This window comes from Saimiri boliviensis, chromosome 7, assembly GCF_048565385.1.
Source record: "Saimiri boliviensis isolate mSaiBol1 chromosome 7, mSaiBol1.pri, whole genome shotgun sequence".
NCBI lineage: Eukaryota > Metazoa > Chordata > Mammalia > Primates > Cebidae > Saimiri > Saimiri boliviensis.
Genome location: NC_133455.1, coordinates 98,494,229 through 98,507,498, shown reverse-complemented (window position 1 = coordinate 98,507,498; position 13,270 = coordinate 98,494,229). Strand labels below are relative to the sequence as shown.

The 13,270-nt window shown below is 36.4% G+C and overlaps 1 protein-coding gene across 2 annotated transcripts in view; it reads left to right on the top strand.

Annotated features, from left to right (window-relative positions):
• YAF2 (YY1 associated factor 2) overlaps nucleotides 1-2,773 on the top strand; it is a 96,130-nt gene extending 93,357 nt beyond the window's left edge. For both annotated transcript variants that reach the window (XM_039472460.2, XM_039472459.2), the window contains one exon: nucleotides 211-2,773. In XM_039472460.2, coding sequence (XP_039328394.1) covers nucleotides 211-448 — 238 coding nt within the window. In that variant the 3' untranslated portion in view covers nucleotides 449-2,773. The remainder of the gene's footprint in view (nucleotides 1-210) is intronic.
• Nucleotides 2,774-13,270: the final 10,497 nt, after the last annotated feature.

The window sequence follows — 13,270 nt, the reverse complement described above, 5'->3', positions numbered from 1 at the left end:
TTGGTCACATTGAAGAATGTTCATGAATGATTGGTCTAATTAATGTTAATGAGTTGAAACATTTTATGATGTTTTTGTGGCTGGTTACACATAAACTGCTTTAACTATATGTATTCATTTTATGACTTTTACCTACTTTTATTATTTATTATATGTTCAGAAATTTGGTAGAAGAAAAGCTAGTTTAAATTTTCATTTTTTTATGTTTAGGCCAAGATTGAAAAATGTGGATCGGAGTAGTGCTCAGCATTTGGAAGTGACCGTTGGAGATCTGACAGTCATTATTACAGACTTTAAGGAGAAAACAAAGTCACCGCCTGCATCTAGTGCTGCTTCTGCAGATCAACACAGTCAGAGCGGCTCTAGTTCTGATAACACAGAGAGGGGAATGTCCAGGTCATCTTCACCTAGAGGAGAAGCCTCATCATTGAATGGAGAATCTCATTAAAGTTTATTTTCTCCAATTTCTTAGTTACTTCTGTCCTACCGTGCAAATACAGATTATGCCAAGAGGTACCACATTTTCATGACAAACACGTTCATGAACAATCCATAATTTGAGTTTTACATAAAATAAAAATTTGTTAAAATTTGTAGATTTTATTGCAACTATGCCTACCCAAACATTTCCAGACTTAATATTTTGTTATCTGCAATTAAGTGCCATGAAAATGTGGTTGAATTATTCATTTTGCAGTGTTATTGGTAAGTGTATTTTCACTTTTAGTTTAGTGAATTCTAACACATAATTCTTGAATTCTCTACTATTGGCATGTAATGAATTTAAATTTTTTATAACATAGTGCAAGCTGCCTAAATATGTATTATTTGAGAATTGTGAAACAGATAGTTATATGTATACAAGTCAAAGATCAACTTAATCAACTATTGCTGCAACAGGTTTTTCTTAATGGTTAGCCTCTTAAATACACCTGCTGGTACTTGGTGTGGTTAAATAGGAAAATTGTTATGAAATAAAGAATTTGTATGAACCTTTGCCAATCTTTTTGACACGTTTTACTAATTACTGTTCCTGAATTATGTTTCTGGTTTTATCAATTTTTTGAGTTTTTTTTTTGTTTCCTTATTTTTCAAAACATTCATTTATTGTAATGTTTACTAGCAGACTAGTAAACAGTAAAATATTGATTATTTAGCTTTATAATTCAGGTTTAGTGCTATTGTCATTGAACACTGGTATTTTTTTATAGCATATAAAACATTAAAATTCAAATAATTATAAGCACTTGGCAAAAACAAGAGAAAAGAAACTTGCCATATTTTACAAGCTGTAATTTTAGAAAAGCTTTAACTTAATGATAGTTTTATCACTGTTTCCTTGTCCCAAACTTATCCAGGGCTATAGAAGTATGAATCTAATTAATACGGGAATTGTTGCACAGAAATGGGAAATAACTAATTTTAAATCAGTTAAATTGGCCTCTTATTAAATATAACAATTCTTACATAAATCGTAGTACCCTATTTTCAGACTCAACTGCCAGTTTACACACTTACTCAGTGTCCAGAAAGGAAAAAAGTACAGCCTCACTTATACTATGTAAAATTACCAATAAAATATTTTTATGACACAGATTTTGCATTTTTGTTTACAACTATTAAAGTGTTTTATGTTGTATTTAAAATTTCAGCCTAGAAACCACACAGTACTTCTTAAAATTCTCCTGGGGTCTCCTGCTTCCTCTTAACCATTTGCTTAATATATATCCACCTATAGGAGATGTCTGAATTGTAAATGAACTTAAAGATAGAATGTGGATACACAATATCACATAAGACATCATGGTAACATTTGAAAAAAAAAAATAAAACTGTAGACCCTAACAGTTGTGATATTTGGTGGTTTTGTGTGGTAATGTAATTTCCTGTTTAATTACAGTATTTTTTACAGGCATAGTGGTACTGTCTTTTTTGTAAGATGCTAGTTGTGAAATACAGTTAATTGCATACAGTAAAAGTCTGTGATTAAAACATTTATATACCTCATTCTTTAGTGTTGTTAAATGAAAAATTAAAATTTGTGTTTATTATAAGATACTTTCAATGGAATACCAACTAACCAGTTATGTTCCTTTAAAACATGAATTTTTTTGTCTTACTCTGTTTTTAACATGTTTCAAATGTTTTATATATTCATTTTGAGAGATAGTAAAAATTTAAAAATGTAATAGGGAAAATATTTAAGTCAAAACTATGCTTTAAAGGCATTACATCTTATGATCCAATACTTTCTGGATGTATTTTAAATGCGCTGCAAGAGAGAAAAATCTGACAGGAGATGGGATTTTACCTAAATGGAGTCTACTCATCTTTTTACATAGGTGGGAAGACAGTATAGCATGGGGATTAAGCATGCTAACTGACGCCTGGTGTTTCAATCCCTGTTGTAGAATGGAAGTGAGCTTAAATTACCCAAGCTTACTTTCCATCTATAAAACAAGGCTAATGGTAATCATATCTACTTTATAGGGTTATTGGAGGATTAAGTCAATCCATGTAAAATTCTTAACAATTAGCTGACACATATTGGCCACTCAGTAAATGTGAGCTTTTCTTACTGTTATAGGTAAAATCCCATCACAAAAATACAAAAATATTTTTTGTAACAAAAATTATTTTCATGCCCTCTTGGATGACCTAAAGTAAAAGTGTTCTATAGATTTCACTAAATTTTCAGTGTAATATCAGATGTTTTCTCTGGACCCAGAACGACCATCTTTTCCTAATTAAAGAAACTGATGGGTGTGCACTATGAGACTGGAGAAATGAATTAAGTTGACTAGTTTGAAATTTTGTTTTACTTTTATTAATCACAATTATCTCTGCCTTTCTTTTATCCTACCTCAAACACACTTCCACACCAGGAAAACAGACCCAAATTCCATAAATAGAACTGATGTTAAAATATGCAGAAAGATTCAGAAGGTAGTTTTAGGGTACATGTTTTGCTGTTTTTCATGAACTTACAATGTGGTTTGAGCAGTGGGTTCTTTTAGCCAAATTCCATACAAAAAGAACGTGGATGTTTTCCAGCATTTACTTTGCTATAAGTAAGAATGAAGATAGGCTGGGTGCGATGGCTCATGCCAGTAATCCCAGCACTTTGGGCTGAAGGGGGCAGGTATTTTGAGCTCAGGGCCAGCCTGGGCAACATGGTGAAACCTCATCTCTATAAAAAAAATTAAATATATATATGTATATTTAAAAAGTGAATATGAATATGTATACTTTGAGACACAGAAGAATATTCTTAAAACCTTTTGTATTATACCATAGAAATAGTTAAAGGTTTTATTTTTATTAAATGCTTTCCTAAACTGATAGTGAATAATAGACAAAGTGAAAACATTTAAAAAGGAAGAGAAACTTCAGCTTTTCTAAGTTGATACTTTTAGATAAAGATCCTTATAGCCTAAAAGAATGTAGCTTCTGCGTATTATATGCATTAATGGTAAATGGTCTAGAAGTTTTTATTTCCACTTAGGTTTCCCCCACCCTATTTTTAAAACTTCCTGCTGTGGTTTGGATGTGGTTTGGCCTCACTAAAACTCATGCTGAGGCCTGATTCCCCAGTTTGCTTGTGTTGGGAGGTGGTGCTTTTAAGAGGTCGTGAGGTCATTAAGATGGATTAAGGGCTTTCTTATGAGACTCAGTTCTGGAATGGATTCACTTTTGCAGGAATGGATGAATTCTCACAAGAATGGGTTGTTATAAAGTGAGGATGCTTCTTGTGTTTTGTTCTCTTTGCGCTCCTCAGTTCACCATCTGCTTTCTACCATGAGTTGAAGCAGCATGAGGCCCTCACAGATGGGCTGCCTGATCTTGGACTTCTCAGTCTTTGGAATCATGAGCCAAAATAAACCTCTTCTCTTTATAAATTGCCCAGTCTCAGGTATTCTGTTACAGCAACAAAAATGGACTGAGATACTTTTTTGCTCTGCAACTTACCTCTTTTCCAGAATCTTTTAAGGACTTGATGTAGGAACTGAGCTAGTTAAGTCATTGGTAGAAATTTGGCACTGTACTTTGAAAATTAAGTGAAAACAGAAAAGTGAGTGTGTATATAAGGAAAGAAATAGTAAAATATTGCTTTCACTTCTTAGCACTCACCCTCTCCTGTATATCCCCAGGCACCTTCAGTTGTGTGGAACAAAGAATGCAGAACAACTGAAGAAGTTCAGAACAGTTAACCAATGACAAAAATTGTTGATCAGAAGAAAGACAAGGTTACAGAGTATATGTTGTTACTGATCATCTTTCAAAAGCAGAAGGAAAAGAATGCTCTCCCTGGCTATTGAGGGTGATGCCCCAAAAAGTTCCCATAGGGGCTTATTTTTACAACTTGAAATAAAGGAAGTTGTTTTTTTTTTTTAATACTATTTGGCCTGATTTGCACTACATAGTTGTGATCATTTATAAGAACAAAAGAAAATTATTAACTACTTTCCTGAATGCACATCCCTACCAGCCTGGATAATTTAAATGTTAAGTATGTAAAGTGCAGTTGACCTTGAACAACATGGGTTTTAACTGCATGAGTGCACTTAACACATGGATTTTCTTCCAACTCTGCCACCTCTAAGACAGCAAAACCAACCATTCATCTTTTTCCTCTGCCTACTCAACATGAAGACTCTGAGGATGAAGACCTTTATGTTGATCAACTTCCATTTAATGAATTGTAAATACAGTTTTCCTTCCTAATGATTTTCTTAATTTCTCTAGCTTTATTGAAGAATACAGTATATAATACATACATAAAATATGTTTTAATTGACTGCTTATGTTATCAGTGAGGCTTCTGGTCAAAGTAGGCTATTAGTAGTTAAATTCTGGGGGAGTCAAAAGTGAGTTTTTGACTGCTTGAGGGTTGGCGTCCCTAACCCCCACACTGTTTAAGGGTCAACTGAATTAGGCTTTGTGCTTAGCCAGTGCAGATATTCCTGTCCTTACAGAATGGTCTAATTCTGAAGCATTATAAGACTAAATACTTAAATGGAAAAAAGTAGTGATCTGGAAGGCTTCAGTGCTCTGGAACATGTTTCCCATTCTTAGTCTCCCCTGTCGGTGGGAGTTACTGTGATAGCTATTTCACTGTTGTAATGCATTACTTTGTTGACTGGTTTTATTTACATCAGTATTATTTAATTCAGTGAATACTTATTGAGTATGTATTTTTCTGCTAAATATTATACTAGGGATTGGTTACAAACAGGACAAAGGTGTGGAATGCACATCTTAGAGTCTGTAATTATAATGCCATAACTACAGTAATATGTATATGAGATACAGAGAAGAGAGAGTGCTCACCACCCTTTTGTCTTTAGAAAATTCACCTAGGCTTATTATCTACCGCAAGTCCACAATGAAAATGTTAGGACCTCATTCTGATGTTTGAAGCTGATAATGTTGGGTGTTGCCAGTAGTGTTAGCCAACTACTGTTTTATTTACTCCAGCTTGAATTTTTAAGACTTTAAGTCATGTAAAGTGAGATAATTTATTTTCCTGCACTAATTTTTTTAAAATCACGAAACAGCTGAAGTCTGCTATTTCCTTTTTGTAGACGAAGAAGCATATTACATCACTCTGTCCAAAAGAAATGTTATTTAGATTTATTTCAGAAAGAGCTTTAATTTGCCTTTTCCTTATGGACAAAGCAGAGTATTGATTGCCCGAAATTTGTGCTGTGGTTGTAAAAATCTGCTATTAAAATTGGGTTCAGGCTGGGCGCAGTGGCTCATGCTTGTAATCCCAGCACTTTGGGAGGTTGAGGTGGGTGGATAACCTGAGGTTGGGAGTTCGAGACCAGCCTGGCCAATATGGTTAAACCCCATCTCTGCTAAAAAAAAATACAAAAAATTAGCCAGGAGTGGTGACAGGGGTCTGTTACTCAGCTACTTGGGAGACTGAGGCAGGAGAATTGCTTGAATCCAGGAGGTGGAGATGGCAGTGAGCAGAGATCCCACCCCTGCACTCCAGCCTGGGTGACAGAGCGAGACTGTCTCAAAAAAAAAAAAAAAAAAAAAAGTGTTCAGTTTTAATAATTGTGTTAGCTTGATTGTCTGCCTATCTGTAGTCTTTTTAGTCTTTTTTTTTTTTTTTTTTTTTTTTGGTCAAAGGAAAATAATAGATTCAAGTTTCACATCATGACAAAAAATTGTGAAATATCACTTTTTCTTCTTCTTTTTGTATTTTTTATAAATATTGGGTTTCACAACATTGCCCATGCTGGTTTCTTAACTCCGGGGCTCAGGCCATCTGCCTGCATTGGCCTCCTGAAGTACTGAGATTATAGCTGTGAGCCACAGAGCCTAGTGGTGGCTCTTTTTGTATTTTAACTAATCTAATTTCTTATTCTTGATCTTCTATGTATTTTTCCAGAGTTTGATTTTTATCTACTTGTTTTTCTTTTGTTCTTTTTTAAATTTAGAGACAGAGTTTCTCTCTTGTTGCCCAGGCTGGAGTGCAATGGCACATCTGTTTGTTTGTATTTATTTAGAGAATGGAGTTTCTCTCTTGTTGCCCAGACTGGAGTGCAATGGTGCCATCTGGGCTCACTGCAACCTCTGCCGTGAGGTTCACGTCATTCTGCTGCCTCACCCTCCTGAGTAGCTGTGATTACAGACATGTGCCACCATGCAAGCTAATTTTGTATTTTCAGTACAGACGGGGTTTCTCCATGTTGGTCAGGATGGTCTTGAACTCCTGACCTCAGGTGATCTGCTCATCTCGGCCTCCCAAAGTGCTAGGATTATAGGCCTGAGCCACTGCATCCAGCCTGTCTTTTGTTCTTATAAATGACCATAAATATCTTGTGTAAATCAGGCTGAATAGTATTTTTTTTTTTAACTTCTTTATTTCAAGTTGTAAGAATAAACCCATAAGGGAACTTTTCAGGGCAAGGACCCAGTGAAATAGATACCTCTCTAACTGGAATTTCTGAGGAGTTGAAATAATATATACAGTTTAGTAGGTCTTGAGATTAGATTTAAATCAGCTGACCTACCTGGAAGAAGGGAGTTTGGATGAAAGCTACCACCTCATCATCGTTTTTCTAATAAATCTTTTAGCAAGAAAATTCAGAAACTAAACTGGAAACCGAGATTTATTAACTTTGATTTTATGGATATTATTTTCATTATCCTCTTTAAATTCATGATAATGGTGAAAATGAAATGGTCCTAGGTTTACTTTTGGAGTCAGCAAGAATGGGAAGAGTTGGAAGACTGTAAAACTAGTTTGGGAGAAGACTTCTAAAGGGCACACGAAATAAATGGTGAACACATTTTAGTTTTTAATTTTTGTGGGTAAATAGGAGGTATATATATTTACAGGGTACATGAGATGTTTTGATATGGGCATGCAATGCATACTAATCACATCATAGAGACTGGAGTATCCATCTCCTTAAGCATTTATCCTTTGTGTTACTGACAATCCAATTACACTCTTTTAGTTATTTTTATTTATTATTATTTTTTTTTGAGACGGAGTTTCACTCTTGTTACCCAGGCTGAAGTGCAATGGCGCGATCTCGGCTCACCGCAACCTCCACCTCCTGGGTTCAGGCAGTTCTCCTGCCTCAGCCTCCTGAGTAGCTGGGATTACAGGCATGAGCCACCATGCCCAGCTACTTTTTTGTATTTTTAGTAGAGACGGGGTTTCACCATGTTGACCAGGATGGTCTCGATCTCGACCTCGTGATCCACCCGCCTTGGCCTCCCAAAGTGCTGGGATTACAGGCTTGAGCCACCACGCCCGGCTCTAGTTATTTTTAAATGTACAATTATTTATCAACTAGGTCTTATTCATTGTATTTTTTTTTTGTACTCATTAACCGTCCTCCCCACCCCGATGGGCTACCCTTCCCAGCGTATAGTAACCATCTTACTATTTTTTGTCTCCATGAGTTTAACTCTTTTGATTTTTAGATCCCACAAATAAGTGAGAACATGGGATTTTTGTCTTTCTGACCCTGGCTTATTTCACTTAACATAATAATCTCCAGTTCTATCCATGTTGTTGTAAATGACTGTTATTTATTTATTTATTTTTTTAAGAGACGGGGTTTCAATATCTTAGCCAGGCTGGTCTTGAACTCCTGACCTCGTGATCCACCCGTCTTGGACTCCCAAAGTGCTGGGATTACAGGCGTGAGCCACTGTGCCTAGCCCTGAATCTCATTTTTTTTATGGCTGAATAGTATTCCATTGTTTGTATGTCCCACATTTTATCTTAGCTATTCTAAACAATGCTGTAATAAACACCAGAGTGCAGGTAACTCTTCAGTATACTGATTTCCTTTCTTTTGGGTATATACCCAGCAGTGGGATTGCTGGATCATATGGTAGTTCAATTTTTAGTTTTTTTGAGGAAACTCCAAACTGTTCTCCATAGTGGTTGTACTAATTTACATTCCCAGCAACAATGTATAAGGGTTCCCTTTTCTTCACATCCTTGTCAGCATTTGTTATTGCCTGTTTTTTGGATATAAGCCATATAAGCCATTTTAACTGGGGTGAGATGATATCTCATTGTAGTTTTGATTTGCATTTCTCTGATGAGAATGATGTTGAGCACCTTTTCATATGCCTGTTTGCCATTTGTATATCTTTTAAGAAATATCTACTCCAATATTTGGCTCATATTTTGACTAGATTGTTAGACTTTTTTCCTATAGAGTTGTTTGAGCTCTTTATATATTCCGTTTATGAATTCCTGGTCAGAGGGGTAGTTTGCAAATATTTTCTCCAATTCTGTGGGTTGTTTCCTCATGCTGTTTCCTTTGCTGTGCAGAAGCTTTTTAACTTGATGTGATTCCATTTGTCCATTTTTGCTTTGGATGCCTGTGCTGATGCGGTGTTACTCAAGAAATTTTTGCCCAGACTGAGGTCCTGGAGATTTTCCCCAATGTTTTCTTTTAGTAGTTTCATAGTTTGAGGTCTTAGAGTTAAGTCTTTAATACATTTTGATTTGGTTTCTGTTTAAGATGAGAGATAGGGATCTAGTTTCATTCTTCTGCATACGGATATCCAGTTTTCCCAGCACGATTTATTGAAGAGATTGTCTTTTCCCAATGTATATTATTGGCACCTTTGTCAAAAATAAGTTCATTGTAGGTGTGTGGACTTGTTTCTGGGTTCTCTATTTTTTCCTATTCTTTTTTTTTTTTTTGGAGACAGACTCTCACTGTGTCACCCAGGCTAGAGTGCAGTGGCATAATCTTGGCTCCTGCAACCTCTGCCTCCTCAGTTAAAGCAATTTTCATTCCTCAGCCTCTTGAGTTGCTGGGATTACAGGTGTGCAACCACCACGCCAGGCTAATTTTTGTATCTGTAGTAGAGACAGGGTTTCATCATGTTGGCCAGACTGGTCTTTAACTCATGGCCTCAAGTGATCCACCTGCCTTTGCTTCCCAAAGTGCTGGGATTACCAGTGTAAGCCACTGTGTCTGGCTTCTGGGTTCTATTTCATTGGTCTATGTGTCTGTTTTTATGCTAGTACCATGCTGTTTTGATTACTATAGCTCTGCAGTATAATTTGAAGTCAGGTAATTTGATTCCTCTAGTTTTGTTCTTTTTGCTTAGTAGGATAGCTTTGGCTATTCTGTCTTTCGTGATTCCATCTACATTTTAGGTTTGTTATTTCTACTTCTGTGAAGAATGTCATTGGTATTCTGGTAGGGATTGCAATAAATCTGTTTATTGCTTTGGGTAGGTAGTATGGACATTTTAATAATATGATTCTAATCCATTAACAGGGAATCTCTTTCCATTTTTTTGTGTCCTCTAAATTTATTTAATCAATATTTTATAGTTTTCGTTGTAGAGATCCTTCACTTTTGCTTAATTTTAAGGTATTTATTTGTGGCTATTTTAATTGGGATTTGGGATTATTTTTTATTTTTCAGATTGTTTACTTTTGGTATATAGAAATGCTGTGGAGTTTTGTATGTTGATTTATTTATTTATTTATTTATTTATTTATTTATTTTGATGCAGAATCTTGCACTGTTGCCCAGGCTTGAGTGCAATGGCACGATCTTGTCTCACTGCAACCTCCACCACCTGGGTTCATGCAATTCTCCCTCAGCCTCCCAAGTAGCTGGGATTACAGGTGCCCACCACCATACCCAGCTAATTTTTTGTATTTTTAGTTGAGATGGGGTTTCACCATGTTAGCCAGACTGGTCTCGAACTCCTGACCTTGTGATCTGCCCGCCTTGCCTCCCAAAGTGCTGGTATTACAGGTGTGAGCCAATGTGCCCAGCCTGTATGTAGATTTTTTATCCTGAAACTTTACTGAATTTATCAGTTCTAATAGTTTTTTTTTTTTTTTTTTTTTTTGTGGAGTGTATAGGTTTTTCCAAATATAAGATTATAATTATCTGCAAACAAGAATAATTCAATTTCTTCCATTCCAATTTCTATGCCCTTTATTTATTTCTCTTGTCTGATTGCTCTAGCTAGGACTTCCACTAGTATGTTGAGTAACAGTGGTGAAAGCTGTTAGTGTTGAATGCATCTTTGAAAAGAAAGTAGGCTGAGTTCCCAGAAGAAAAGAGCAGTGGGCCGGGCGCGGTGGCTCAAGCCTGTAATCCCAGCACTTTGGGAGGCCAAGGCGGGTGGATCACGAGGTCAAGAGATCGAGACCATCCTGGTCAACATGGTGAAACCCCGTCTCTACTAAAAATACAAAAAATTAGCTGGGCATGGTGGTGTGTGCCTGTAATCCCAGCTACTCAGGAGGCTGAGGCAGGAGAATTGCTTGAACCCAGGAGGCGGAGGTTGCGGTGAGCCAAGATCGTGCCATTGCACTCCAGCCTGGGTAACAAGAGTGAAACTCCGTCTAAAAAAAAAAAAAAGAAAAGAAAAGAGCAGTGATCTGGCCTTAGGCCCCAGAGGTAGTTTTTGGTTTCTAATAAGAAAAAATAAAAAAGCCTATGTTTTCTAGCACAGAATAAAATAAATAATTCAAGAAACACTTGCACTTAATTAGAAAAGAGAGCAATTTTTTTTACTTTATTAAAAATAAAATATATAAATATAAAAATAAAAGAAACCAAACATAACAGGATTACCTAGTGATGTAATTTCTGTATAGAAAGGGGTATGAGGGAACAAGAATAATTCTGAGTTTAGTCAAGGGTCAGATAGAAGTGTGATAGTAACAGAATTCTTTTTTTTTTTTTTTTTTTTTTTTTTGAGACGGAGTTTCGCTCTTGTTGCCCAGGCTGGAGTGCAATGGTGCGATCTTGGCTCACCGCAACCTCCACCTCCTGGGGTCAGGCAATTCTCCTGCCTCAGCCTCCTGAGTAGTTGGGATTACAGGCACGTGCCACCATGCCCAGCTAATTTTTTGCACTTTTAGTAGAGACGGGGTTTCACCATGTTGACCAGGATGGTCTCGATCTCTCGACCTCGTGATCCACCCGCCTCGGCCTCCCAAAGTGCTGGGATTACAGGCTTGAGCCATCGCGCCCGGCGCAGTAACAGAATTCTTAATTATTTTCAGCCTTCAATTTTTGGGAAACTGGGTAAGAAGAGTCTTCTTATCTCTTTCCCTCTCTTTATTTCTTTTCTTTCTTTCCTAGTTTTAGGAATACATACTTTCATGCAGTAAATGAAAGAAACACCTAAATTTTGTGACATCAAATACGTTAAATCATTTTCATAAACTTAATTTTAGGATTATCAAAATGCAATGTGTAAATCCTGTTAATAGAGGGGATCCAAGCATGCATGCAGCTCCAAGATTAGCCAGTTAAGATGGTGTGTCAGTAACAGAAAAATCATTTCTATTTTTGGAATGGCTTATGTAATTTTTCAACAGAAGAGTACAGGATTAGAAGGAGTCTAAAGGGATGATATGGTCCAGCACCCTGACATCAATAAATGAGTGGTTATTCTTCCTGATATGCTCTTTTCATAAAATTGTTGCAAAAATGAAAACTGCTTGGCTTCTCTTTTTGCTATTCCATTATTTTAACCATCTGTGGGTCAAGGAGTTATTCTTAATTATTACTATGTTTAGCTTCTCTGTTGAAACAGAGAACAGTTATAGTTAGCATCTTTTAAATTAAACGTTTTTTGAGTACTAGTTCTTTAGTTTCTTGGTACCATATCCTTCAGCTTTCTCTCAAAAGTTATATCATTCTTATCAATGCTTTTCCTATCATTCTGTGTACTTCCTTAAGTTTATTTTCATTTTTCTAAGAACTGTAAGGTGTAGTGGAAGGATTAATTTAGTATTCTCATGCTTTTTATTTGCCTGTCTTCTCTTTGAGAGCAATACAGTCCTTTATTTCTAAATACTCGGCATCCGAGCCCCTTGTCTGGCATGTAGAATATGTTTAATAAATGCTTATTCAATGCGTAAGTGTATGTTCTCATTCTCTTTACACATCTAGATAGCATGCTAGTTTTCTTTTTTTAATCAGGTAAAGCAAGCAAGAAAGGAAAGTGAACCTTAAATTTGTTTAGTGATTTTCTCATGGTCACAGAACCACTACTATTTCGGTGTAGGGATCTGAGGATCTAAATGGAGACTACTTCTATGTTGTGCAGCATTTCCCCACCTTGTATTTCATAGCCAAACTTTTTGACGCCCAAGATGCTGTTTCTGAAGTTTAACTGCATTTTCCCCCATGAATGTGTGTGTGTGTGTGTGTGTGTGTATTTTTAAGCGTCCCTTCCCTCACTTTTTGACACTGGAGCTGCTTTCTGCCTCCAATTTCTTCTCTCTGTTTCGGCCTCCACACTATAGCCAGAATCTGCGCTCTAAAATGCAAATATGATCATATTACTTCCCTATTTAAAAACACTTCAATGGTTCACTAGTGTCTGGCAGATTAAATTCAAATTCCTTGCTGTGTTAAACAAAGCACTCAAATATCTGACCCCTTCTACTTCTACACTCTTATCACTCATCATATCCTCTCTTGCATTCACTTAGCTGGTGGTATCAAACTTCTCACAGTTCCCTGCACAAGAGCCTGTTTATTGATCCTTCAGCCTGGAATTAGTTTCCTTACCTGACTCAAAATTCTAGCGCCACCTTTAGCTATGAAGTCTCTCTTGACCACACTCGCAGGTAAAGCTCATTGTTGCCACACCCTTACAGGCCTGGGTCTTAACTCTGTATCATTGTGTTGCGTTTATTTACAAGTAACCGCAGTCCCACGTACGCTCCAGTTATGTTTCTTTATACCCCTAGGTACTTGCTGTTTGGCACAAGTGATGCTTTTAA